A 13505-nucleotide genomic window follows, 5' to 3' on the forward strand; every position below is an offset into this window, starting at 1 on the left:
TCATACCGTTTTCATACATACAATTTTGAGGTGATTTTTTAAGCCTTGAACGAGATATACACATTTCATACAATTTTCATACAGTTTTTATACACTAAATTTTGAGCGAACTTTTTATGCCTTGAGCGAGATATACACATTTCATACAACTTTCATACATAAATTTTTGAGCGAAAAAAATAAAAAAATAAAAAATAATATATTTTTTTAAAAAGTATGTTTGTTATAGGGTTTATAATGTTATGTTTTGTAAATAGAAAACTATCATCACGTTTCGTAAATATTTCTTCTTAATATGTATATTAGAGACGTTTTACCTCTACCAATTGGGCAATTTCCGCGATTGTCCTTATTAGGGGTGATCTTTAATTTTTGGCCCTCAAATTGGTTGTCTTTAATTTTTGTCCTTCACAAAGCTCCTTGGTTTCGGGTTTGAACCCCCGCTCAGTCAAAAATTAAAAAATAAAAAAAATCTTAAGGTAGGGTTTGGATTCGCAAGGCAGATTTTTGCTATCTTCAAGCAGAGTTTGCCTCAAACTCTACTTTAAGGTAGATGTTTGCATTAAGGCATTTTTTTTACTCAGTTGACTTTTGCAAAACTCTCCCTTAAGATCTAAATTTTGCCCGAATAGGCCTAATTTTACTACGAAACTCTGTCTTGCGATTTTTTCTTTTACTGACCCGAGATTCGAACCCCAAATCTCATGGTATTAGGCGAAAAATAAAAATTAAAGACTAATGCCTTTGAAGGGCAATCCGCACAAAAAACTGCTACCAATTGGCTGGCCATATTTTAGTAAATTATCTATGCCCTTGTTTTTAGGTTGAATTGTTAGATAAGGTGAAGTCACACAAATAATTGAACTAACCACTATTAAACATATTAAGATGTCCATTACTTATCCTTCTTCTTTTCAGGACTGCTTAGGCAGAATTTGAAATCCAGAAATTGTTCATTGTAAATCGTACCACTTCATATCAAGTCCCCCTTTTAAAAATAAAAATAAAAATATATATATATATATATATATTTCTGTTACACTAGGGGTCAAAAGTACGAAGAACAAATTCGGCTAGTGAAAGTTGAATTCACAACTATTAGGTGGAAACTTTTACAAGTACAACTAGACTGTTAAGTCTTGATGGTACATATTAGTAATCAAGACATTAACGTATACCATATATATGCACAAGCGAATATTTCCTGCAATTTCTAGATATAAAACTACAATATGTCAATGAATTTTTAGTGTCTAATATTCAAAGGGGTGTTCATGGTTCGGTTTTTGATTAAAACTAAAACCAAACCAATTTAGTCGGGTTTTTTAATTATTAAAACCAAACCAAACTAAATATAATACATATCCATCGGTTTGGTTGTTATCAGATTGGTACGGTTTGGTTTCAATTTTTCGATTTTAATTTTAAGAAATATAGCATTTCTCTATTTCATTCCCCCCCCCCCCCCCCCCCCCCCCCTCCTCTAAAATTAGGCAAGAATTTTTCGTCTTTTTCCAACTTATCCATTATACCCTTTTATTGAGGTAACTATAATATTTTTGGACTATTGAGGAAATGTCTCAAAATCTATAAGCTTTAATCAAGTGAATAAAATTTATACGAAATATAATTTTTCTTTTAGGTAAATCTTATAGTTGTTTCTTTGAATAAACGAGTATGGATTCATGGCTTTCCTTTAAATGGGCCTAAGGAGTAAAGTTTATTAGCCTATTAGAGATAAATATAAAAATTTGATAAAAAAAGTATACAATGTACTTAAAATAATTTATAAAAATTAATATATTGTATATATATAGATATAAAAAATGCGTATATAATTTGTCGGTTCGGTTTTTCTTCGGTTTGTTTTTAATAAAACCAAACCAAATATTATCGGTTTTTAAAAACTTAAAACCAAACCAATGCAAACCCAAATAAATATCGGTTTTCTTAGTTGGTTTGATTTGGTTTTCGGTTTGGATCGATTTTTAACCATACCGTGAACACCCCTAATTCAAATAATTCTTTTCGTATTTCTAGTAAGTATAGTTGGTCAACTTTTTATATGTTACGATTAAATACTTCTTGATATACATTCATTTACTGCCGCAAGTGTTTTCATTTAAATTCTTTTTAATCACATAAGGGGTAGAAGAAGGGGAAATGAGGAAATGGATTGTGTGATTAGAAAGCATTTAAAAAAAAAAAAAAAAAAAACTAAATGAAGTGGTATGTGTCTTATGACTATTTATTCTCAACTCTGATTCAGAGACGAATCAAATTGCACATTAGATATATGAAGTGGTATTCTATTTCCATTATCAGATACGTTTAAACATATTCAATATGAAATACTAAATTGGATTATCGCTTAGTCATAGAGCCGTTATTCCTCCTCCAATAAGTAATTAATCTAGCTTAGTGTGAACACATTCTGAATAGAGATTAGCTAGAGAGAACAAAATCCATACATATCTACAATAATGCTACCTCTTTTTTTGGTTTTCGCCCTCCCATTTTTAGTCTTTTTGGGGCTGGAGTGATTGATGAAATTGTAGAAGTGTGAATTAAGTACTTTCTTAGGACTATATAACCCCCGACCTTAAAATAACGTTGAATGTAATTGTAATTATTAGACTGTAATTTCATTCTAAAAATAGTAAGCTACCGCTGAACCTAAATAACGTTGAGCATCAGATTGTAACTCCAATTCGAAAAATTGTACCACAAAATTTGCTTAAAGTCAATATATTTTCAAGGAAACATAATACTGTAACAGATAGAAGCTGCTCATATAAATCAGTCATCACATAATTAAGCAACAGAGAGAATAATAATCATTGAAGTGATGAGGGTGGCTCTCCCCTTGGAGAGTGTAAAACACCAATTGCCTCTCTATACCAATGGAGGGACACATTTGCTTTATGATAATAAGTCCAAAATGTCCTACTCCCAAATGTATCTTGGAATTTTCCATGACCAGCTCAACTTACTTGAGGTGGTCCAATAATCTACATATTTGGAACACAAAGTCCCATTATAACTTATTATATAAAGGAACAACATATATAACCCCATTATTTTAATTGGGACTAACTCATCAACTAGTGCCAAACATACTACCTCATGGGTTGGAATCCCATTCTCAGAATACACCATTTGTGTCTTGGAATTTGCACCCTTAAAAAAAAAAAAAGATACAAGTTCTATGTGGAGCCAATGTTACGTATGGATTTTATTGTGGTCCACATCAGAAAAAGACCCTCATATTTTGGATTAAGATGCCACGTACCACAGGTCAACAACTGTAACTTACAATGAATCTTCTTCGTCCTCTCATGCTCTCTCATAGTTCCCTAGCTTCGGTAACTACGTGCTATACCTAATTTTCAATACTATAGAATATATATGACTCATAATTCCGTGAATTTGTTCCCATTGTCTATTCCAACCCCAGATAAAAATTAAAGGAGAGATAGAATAGGTTGACGATCAGTGCATAAAACTAGGGAATTTATGACGAATTCGTACGATACTGAGTATGCTGCGACGTGCTCACCTAAGCACACACAAAAATGAGACGAGTTTAAATGAAATGACATAAATAATTACGATTTGTATTATTAATTTTGAGTTATTTGAGATTGAGGTGTAATTGTCTTTGTTGCAGTATAGAATGTGACTCGAGCATGTTAAATACTTATTCGCACCCAGTATTTATATTAAACCATGTAAATTATCTATAGTTAAGTGATTTAATGAGGTAGAGATGCATGTTAACTAACCATAGTTAAATGCTAAAATTCTATGTGCAAATACATGTCATGTATCTAGGGCTTGATCCAAACACCCAAGTGGGGATAAGTTTTTACCCTCGAGCATTGTCATATCTTTTATGTCTATCCAATCTTAGCAACTTTTGCTTTCCTAAACACAAATGTAGCTACATGAGTTTAACTTATATACACTTATAGATATCATGTCATGTAATAGATATTTGTAGGTAACTCTCCGAACAAAAAAAAAAAAAGAGATACAATTTTGAAAATAAGACATATTACTTGTTCTAGTACGTAAAAGTGACCTGATAGTGAAAAAATCCTTGACATCATCGATGGATATTAGTTAAACTTATCTAAATTATTGGAGCTGGTATTCTTTTAATATACTTAAAGGAATTGAAAGCCTAACACTACACAAAAAGAAGCTGGGAATCTCACAGCTTTTGGCTTGTGATGCATTGTCATTACTCATCACATAATAATCGACAGCTGTTAATAATTATGTGATCCACATTGGTATTACTGTAGCATTTAACAATACTTCTTTGCAGATTTAGTTCAGACAAGGGTCTTCTATGCATAGTTTAACAACTGGAAAAGGCCACTTTGAGAATTTATCTAATGTGTAATGGATGGACTTCTGCGGCAATTATTGATCCTTTAAGCTTACCTTGCATCAGCATTTCTCACAATATTAAAACATATATTAAGAAACCAAAGGGATCAGTAGTAGTATAAAAAATAGAACGAATAGTTCTATGACCTAAAATATGTTTGCAATTGAATTTGAGTTACATACGCCGATAATATAAATGTGTTACACTAACTATATAATTTAACATATTATAGCTAATTAAGATTTACCTTATATATATGTTGAATTATCGATCATATTTGCTTTACCTGTTATAAAAAAAGATTATTACTATCGGCAGGGCGAAGTCAGACGGGCAGAAGGGGTTCATCCAAATCCTCATCACCGAAAATTACTGTATATACAAGGATAATTTTTAATTGAATTTGAGTAAATGATGAATTCCTTTAATAAAAATCCTATCTCTGCCTCTGACTATCAATGCACGAAGCTTAAATTTTTGCAATATAAAAAAGAAAAGGTGAAGTGGGGAAGGGCTTTTATGAATGGTGTAGTGAAGGATGACTCATAAGTTGCCATCAATAGAGTAGATATATATAAGAAGAGGGAATCTCACGTTAAAAAGTACGGAAAAGGGCCAAAATTATTCCTGAACTTTGAAAAATAGTTCATTTATATCCTTCGTTATACTTTAGGGTCAATTATACCCTTACAGTTATACTATGGGGTCAATTATACCCTTATGACTAACGGCTGCCACGTGGCATCATCCCAACCCTTCAAAATTATTTTACCCTCAAATAATTTTTTACCCACTAAAATAACTCAACAATTTTTTTTCCAGCAAAAATAATACGAAATTTTTTTTATTTTTTTTCCTGGAAAAAATATCAGTATTATTTTTGCTCGAAAAAAAAAATCGGGTCGGGTTGAGTTATTTTAGTGGGTAAAAAATTATTTGAGGGTAAAATAATTTTGAAGGGTTGGGATGATGCCACGTGGCAGCCGTTAGTCATAAGGGTATAATTAACCCCATAGTATAACTTATAAGGGTATAATTGGCCCTAAAGTATAACGAAGGGTATAAATAAACTATTTTTTAAAGTTCAGGGGTAATTTTGACCCTTTTCCGTAAAAAGTATATAAAGCCATATAAATGAGAAGATCTTTACATGTTCTTGAAAGGACAATTGCAACTTTAGCTGACAGCTACTTTTCAAAAATTGGTTTGCCCCTTGCTCTCAATTATGTTCATGGACCTCTTACAATGTAGCTAATCTATTTCCCTTATCATGGGCCAAAATTAAGCTATCTGCCACAAGTTTTTTTTGTGAAATTTCAGTTAATATATGCCATTTTTCTGCGGATTATATTATCTGATAAGTGGAAAACAACTTATAACGTTTGAATCTCGAAATCATTATACTCATACAAATACTCCCTCCGTCTCATATTACTTGTTCACATTTTTTTTTACACGTCATTTAAGAAATCATAAATAAAAGTGTACTTTTACAAAATTACCCTTATCTCTCTCCAATAAATTGTACTCTAATCAATATTAATTACTTTCAAAAGCAATTAATGCTAAGGTCAAAATAGCAAAACTTAAATTAATTCTATCTTGGTTTTGTAAATGGACAAGTATTTTGGGACGGATATATTTAGTAATGTGGCCAACTAATATGGGACGGAGGGAGTATATAGAAAGAAGATAGTAACAAAACAGAACACAGTTTATGCAGCTCGCGATTTTCCTCTTTTGGTATTTGGTCTCTCCTAACAATTGTTGTAATTTAGTTATATATATAGACAATAATGTAAAAGTAATTAGGATTTAAGTTATATAGATCGATTTTTTTTTTTTAACATTATCAGTGAATTAAACTCATGATAACAATTAGGGGTTTACAAAACAAACCGACAAACCGTACCAAACTAATAATTCGAACCAAATCGAGAAAAAAATCCGACTAGTGGTTTGGTTTGACTTGGTTTGGTTTAAAAAGAAAAACCCGAACACTATTGGTTTGGTTTGGTTTTAACTAAGAAAAGTCAAACCGAATCAAACCAACCCGACATCACATTTATAAAATTTCAAACATATTTTATACATAAAAATATTTATTTATAAATGTTTCTTTAACGTTTTCATAGTTTTTATCTTTTAACATATTATTTCAAGCTTGGAATTAAAATTTTGAATGGTCCAACAAATTTTATAGCCCAATGATATTAGTAACTCAAATAAAATTAAACAAAAATCAAATCAATACTAATGCTAACAAAAGTAATTCATATCTAACACTGGAATGACAATAATGTTGATATCTATTCTTTAGTTTTATATTAGTTTAGAAAGTGAAAATACATAACTTAATTTTATTTTTTTCTTTAATAGCTAGTCATGTAATTAATAAATATTGGCCGTACTTATTTTAGCCTGACTTAGTACTTTTAGATTATGATCATTTTCGACATGCCTTATAAATTAGCCGTATTTATTGTAGCATGACTAAGTACTTTTAGATATTAATTTTTTTCTTTGAATATTTTAGGGCAATTTCATTTCTCATCTTACGTTTTGTGTTATTTTCTTAATAAATATCTTAATTCGATAGTCGTATCTTACTAGGACTAAAGAAATATTTGAAGTACAAGTTATATGTTTTGTATGAAGACTTTATCGGAAAAAACCCGAAAAACCCGAGGTTGGAAAACCCGACTTTTGTTAGTTTGGTTTGGCTTATAGATTTAAAAACCCAATGCAATTGGTTTGGTTTGATCTTTAAAAAATCCAAACCAACCCGGTTCAATGTACATCCCTAATAACAATTATAATTACTTTATAAATGACTTGATTATGTGAATATTTCTTACACTAAACCCATTATTATCTTCATTTTCCTTATTTTGTTTTGGTCTTCACCTAGAGGGTCGGTCTGAATGGCGTTTAAAATTTTGCATCATACCAACTATTCCTTTAGTTTTACAAGGATATGAAAAATTGATACTGAATGGGAATTTTCCGACCAATGTAATAATTTTACCTAACTTTTCTTTTAATTCTAGCTAGTGGTGGTGAATGGACAACTTGAGCTGAGTTTCAACGGATTAAAATAGATTAGCTTAGTTAAAATGAGCCAAACAATAGGTCATAAGTTATGACTCAAAACCCAACCAATTAAACCCTTACTAAGGTTTAGGCTCTTTGTTTCTTTTGTCATAATTTGTTTAATTACCAAACAAAACTAAGAAACCCTTTTTTTATGGTTATATACAACATATCGAACAAAAAAGTTAAAATATTTTGACATCTTTTTCTGGGTGTCAATTTGGGCTATATTTAGCCAAAATCATCCAACTTCTAAACAGACTTAATTGGGCAAGTCAAAATAAGTTTAATTAATCAATGGACGGGTTATTAAACCGTCCAAACTTGGGCAAATTGGACGAATCATATGTTTTTGTGGATTAGTTTTTTTCTTTTCAAGAACTGATACGATCCGTAATTCTAGCAAAACAGGTAAAGATATCTCTAGGCAAACCAAACATATACAGTAGAACCTCTCTAAATTAATACTCGGTAAATTAATAAACTCTCTAAGATAATATTTTTCTCCGGTCCCGACTTGGGCCAGTGGAAAAAATCACCGATTTCGATAAGATAATAAGATAATATATTTTCGGAAGACCCCTATATAAATATATGGTCCCATTAATATTATAAATTAATAATTCTTTAAAATTAAAAAAATATATATCTAAGACAATTTAGTGAAATATGATTCTAGTGTTTTTTGTTAAAATTTAAATCTAGTTGAAGCTCATGTCTAACTTTTCTTATTGCTTCCAAAAGTTCTGGTGTTGTCTTCTCAAAATGCATCAAAAAATTGTGAAGAGTTGTAGACGCGATAAGTGCTTCCTTACGAATAACTGGTTCCAAAGGTATTGTATCGTCTTCAACTTCATCATCAACATTGTTTTCTCCGATCGTATCCACAATTTCTTATAAGCTTTGGACCTCTGAACATGTATCATTTTCACCCGGGTAATCCAACAGGCTATTGACACCCATTTTATTGCGGTAACCGAGATCATTAATCATGACCTCAAGTTCATGAATATTGTTTTCACAAGTGGGTTCATTTAAATTCTTTGAGGCTTCATCCTGCGAAAACACTCTTGAAATTAATAAATATTAATTTATCAATTAAATAATACCTCTACAAAATAATAATAATAATATTTCATGGTCCCGACAATATTAATTTAGAGAGGTTCTACTGTAGTCAACATTTTGGAGGTATTATCTTAGTTAATCATAACACGTCTAAGGCTTTCCAGCTCGTGATTAGCCGCAGTTGATTTAGTATTATATAAGTTGGGCGCAGTAATTAGGAAATATTGTACCAATTTCAACCTATAAGGATTAGAGGAAAATGATATAAGAATCATCGGAATGGAGCAAAGAAGTGTAGGAAATGTGCTTCTGCACTTGACTTTTACCTATTTTTATCCATCGTCGTTGGTTATACAGATTCAAAGCCTTGTCTACAATAAATAAATAAAGGCTTAATGCATATGCCGCCCCTCAACTTATCTTTTTATTTTTATTTTGGCATTTTAATTAAGTGTTATTCCTATTAAATTCCTGAACTCGTCTTCCAGTGTATCTATCAAATATAATCTGACTTATATAATATTTTATCTTCAATGTACCAACGTGCTAATATATATTCTAATTTAATTATGTCATATATTAGCTAAGATTAGCAGCAATTGAGAGGAAAAAAGAATAAGCTCTTACTTAAGCTAGCAGTGGAAGAGAAGAACCAGCAGAAACCAACACATCTATGACCTAAAGAATAACTTACCACAAGTCAAAAATACTACTTCATCTTCATTACCACAATTTAATTTTTCTTCTAATAAAAATCAAATTTAGAAGGTTTGATGGACACACTTGAGAACGAGTTCAGTAGTTCAATAGGAATAACACTTAATTGAGATGTCAAAAGGGAACAAAGGAATAAATTTAGGAGGCCGCATATGCATTAAGCCATAAATAAATAATTCAAGCTAGAGTAATTATAACACGTTGGTTGAGAACTAGTAAATGTTTATAGAATATAATGAGCCCAAAATTCCAATTGTTGTGCACCTGGCGTCCTCTGGGGAACATCGAAGTGTAAAATCTTAACTTAATGTTCGAAAGTAGACAGCGGCACCAAAAGAAGCCAAAGTGCCTTGTATGTATATTATCATTATTATATTCACCTGCTCTATCGCTTGCAATGACTCAACAAATGCTTTGGAAAAGCTCCTGGAAAAGAATCGAATTTTGTTTGAAAGTTGGATTTGGTTTTGGAACGGATTGAAAGAATTAGTTTAGTTTAACTTTTGATTTCCAGAAAATAATTGTGAATGTTTGTATTTATTTTTGAAATAATTGGATTTGAGAAACTATTGTGTTTAGAGTTGTGTTATAAACTTTCAAAGAAATTTTTGAAAGCAGTCACTAATATTTGCATTAGCGTAAGTTGTCTATATCACACCTCTTAGGATGCGACCCTATTAATACGTGATACTTTGTGCATCAGGCTGTCTTATAATTGTACTCCCTGCGTCTCAATTTAAATGTCTTGTTTTTCTTTTTGGTTTAGCCCAAAAAAATGTTTCTTTATATATAGTAAGTTGACAATTCAATTGCTTCTTTATATATATAGTAAGTTGACAATTCAAACATCCTACATGACAAGTTTAAAACCAAAAGATTCAAAAGACATTTTAGTACATTAGGTACATCTTTAATTTAGGACCACAAGATTCAAAAATCTTTTTTTATTCCTTAAATTTTATATCCAATTAAATTAAGACACTTAAATTGAAACGGTTGGAGTAATATTTAAAATACGATATGGATTGAATTTACAATGAAAATTTGAGGGAACGTCTTTATCCGCTACTATGTTTATCTTTGGACAGTAAAAGATAGGAGTATACAATAATTTTTTGGTTATGTGGTGAGCATAGATAGAAAGGACCAAGAAAGAGGGGAAGAGGTAACAAAGAGTAAAAACTTATTGGCATGGATATTTACATCAAATCAATCCCATAAATAGATGATATATGTTGCACATATACTTTGTCCGTCTCAAATTATTTGTCATGATTATTAAAAAATAGTTCTCTAAAATTATTTAGAGTTCAAGGCACAATTAATTATTTTTTCTCATTGTCCTTAATAGAATGTTGTTATTAATGAAAATGACAAATAAATAAAGTAAATTTTTAATGAAGAAAGATTATAACTTAGACATAAATAAGGGTAAAATTAGTCAAATACCCTCCTAATTAATATTCTTAATGGGCGTGTAAATCCAAAAAATGAAAAATAATTTGAGGCGGAAGGAGTAATTTTTTTGCTTAATTATGATTAACTATTTGGACATTTTCCTTACTTAATTGCCACTGTCTCTCATTCTCCTTTTCAATTTAAGAGTCGACAAAGTTAAATTTATAGAAATGGGTTGGAAAGTGGGTGAAATGTCAAAAGAAAATAAATATAGTGACAATGAAAATATGCGGCACTCGTCGACGTCGTTGCGTTGGTAAGTGGAGCTGGCAAGTTGAATAAAGGAGAGCAGAGTCTCCCATACAATGGGCGCAGAAAAGATTCCCAAAGTGCTGCTGCCACTATAATCCAACTTTCTCTCCCACCCATTCGCGGAGACACGGAGCCGTTCTATAACCCAATACTTTTGGAACCTCCCAATACTAATACTTTATTCTTTCCCCCCGTCATGTCCACTCATTTTGCTCAAAAGCCACTATATTTTTCTTAACTTAACCATGGTTTAGTTTCTTAATTAATCATGGTTTACTTCCCCAATAATTCTCCACATCCCATACCCACGTTCCTTTCATCTCTATATATCTCTCTCTGTTTCCTTTTCTCCGGGACTCCCCCTTCTACTTTCAACTCTCTCTCTCTCTCTCTCTCTCTCTCTCTCTCTCTAGTTCAATTCCAAACACATTAACTACTTATTTAATTTGCAATTTAACGTGGTATTGAAGTTTTGTCACTTCCTTTGATCTTTTATTATCATTAAGGGAAGAAGTACGTTTTCGCCATGAGTTGCAACGGCTGTCGAATTCTACGGAAAGGTTGCAATGAGAATTGCATACTCAGACAGAGTTTACAGGGCATTGAAAGCTCTCATGCTCAAGGCAATGCCACCGTATTTGTCGCCAAATTCTTCGGCCGTGCTGGCCTCATGTCCTTCCTCTCCTCCGTTCCCGAATCTCAACGACCAGGTACTTACTTATACTATTCATGTGCATGAAACCATTTTCATTGTATATAGATAATGATTCTATCACTTTTTCGTGAATTTCATATCCTAACTATCAGTTAGTTGTTCACGTTTTCTATTTGACCTCTATCTATGTATTAAAATACATCTAATTAATAGTTCAGGTATGAAAAGGGAAAATTAATAATTGATTTAGACAACTTCAAGGTATGTTTTAATACATCTAAGTATATAGTAATAGTTCAAGCAGAAAAATGGAATAACTGTGTTTTTGACCGTTAACTCTTGGATATACTAAAAAAAAAAAATCCTAAGTGGCTGAATGGCCTTATTTCTAGTTCCAAGTTATAGAAAAAGAAGTTATATTGAGGAGTTTGGTTTTGTGTACCTGCAGCGTTATTTCAATCGCTCTTGTTCGAAGCGTGTGGAAGGACGGTGAATCCAGTGCACGGAGCGGTAGGGCTACTATGGACAGGTAACTGGCACGTGTGCCAATCGGCTGTTGAAACAGTGCTTAAAGGAGGCGTTTTACGGCCGTCACCGGAGTATACCGCTTCACCGGAGTTAGATTCATCATCCGAAGCAAACAACGTTGATCTGTTTAGATCGCAAAGCTCAAATTTCCGATCTAAAAGGAAAGTTATTGATGACGTGGCAGAAGATCTAGATCTCGGACTTACTACATCAGGATACGGTAAAATGCACAGGCGAACGGAGAAACGAAGAGCGAGAACGCCGTCGTTGAATTCAGATGAATCTGATACGACGACGTTGGAAAGTGGATTTGTGTATCAGCAAAATTTACAACAAGGACATGAAACGAAGCTTCTTAGATTGTTCTTTTGAAGTTTTTTTTTTGGCTCATGTCTACTTACAAGTTACTGATTAACTAAGGCTTTGGAGATTTGCTCTTTTTTGGTTGTTACAAGTGTTGTCGAAAACTTACTTAATGGTAAGTTTTTTGGTAACTTAAGGAGGTCATTAAATTAAAAATGCTTCCGATGGCACTGGATTTTTCTCGATAAATGAAGTTTTGAGGGAAAGATGAGAGTTGCCTCCTTTTTGTTTGATCTCTCCGTTTTTTCTTTTTTTTTTTCAAGTTTTTGTTCAAGTCACTGATCATTGTGACTCGTAATAAAGTCAATTTTTCACATTTCGCTTCTTTTAAATTGTCGCTTTGATGGAGTTTCCGAGTTAACTAGATGAACAATTCAAATGAGAATATATAAGTAATTATGTAACTAAAACAGAGAACGTAATATCAAACATTTTTCCACATTGCTAGGATAACTATAACCTTTGAGTAATTTTTGTATTATAACTTCTAATACTAAACCAATGAATTCGAATATTAAAGCCTATTTTTAGTAGTACTTCCTTTGACTTAGGATTTAATTTTACTGACGTATACAAACCTTTAACACTAAATTCATCATATTATATACTCCTATGACCTATCAAATATATACATCATAAATAATTTTTACGTTCACATCTGAAATTGCCTCCTGACTGGATATGCACAAGGAGTTGACGACAAGCAATGTAAGCATTAAGTTTACCCCACAACGTCAAGTTGAAGATTTATGACTTGTAAGTTATAAGTTGTTTCTCATTTATAATATGCCTTGTCATTTACTATGGCTTGCCAAGTTAAGCTGGAACAAAGCCTTTTGATCGTCTCAAATGTCTAAAGCAAATGTAGAAATGAATATTATCGTTTAGGAATTAGCTTAATTAAGTAATAGTACTCCTATCTCCCAACTCATTGAAATTTTTTTTACATGAATAATAAATGCTTGGACTAAT

At 31.8% G+C, this 13505-nt stretch overlaps 1 protein-coding gene across 1 annotated transcript; it reads left to right on the forward strand.

The window, feature by feature from the left end:
* Positions 1–11326: 11326 nt before the first annotated feature.
* On the forward strand, positions 11327–12766 carry LOC132598952 (LOB domain-containing protein 37-like). The gene is made up of 2 exons (XM_060312121.1): positions 11327–11697; positions 12091–12766. Exons 1-2 carry the CDS (start codon positions 11514–11516, stop codon positions 12540–12542), a joined length of 636 nt encoding a protein of 211 aa, XP_060168104.1. The 5' UTR covers positions 11327–11513; the 3' UTR covers positions 12543–12766.
* Positions 12767–13505: the final 739 nt, after the last annotated feature.

This window comes from Lycium barbarum, chromosome 6 (assembly GCF_019175385.1).
Source record: "Lycium barbarum isolate Lr01 chromosome 6, ASM1917538v2, whole genome shotgun sequence".
NCBI classification, from domain to species: domain Eukaryota; kingdom Viridiplantae; phylum Streptophyta; class Magnoliopsida; order Solanales; family Solanaceae; genus Lycium; species Lycium barbarum.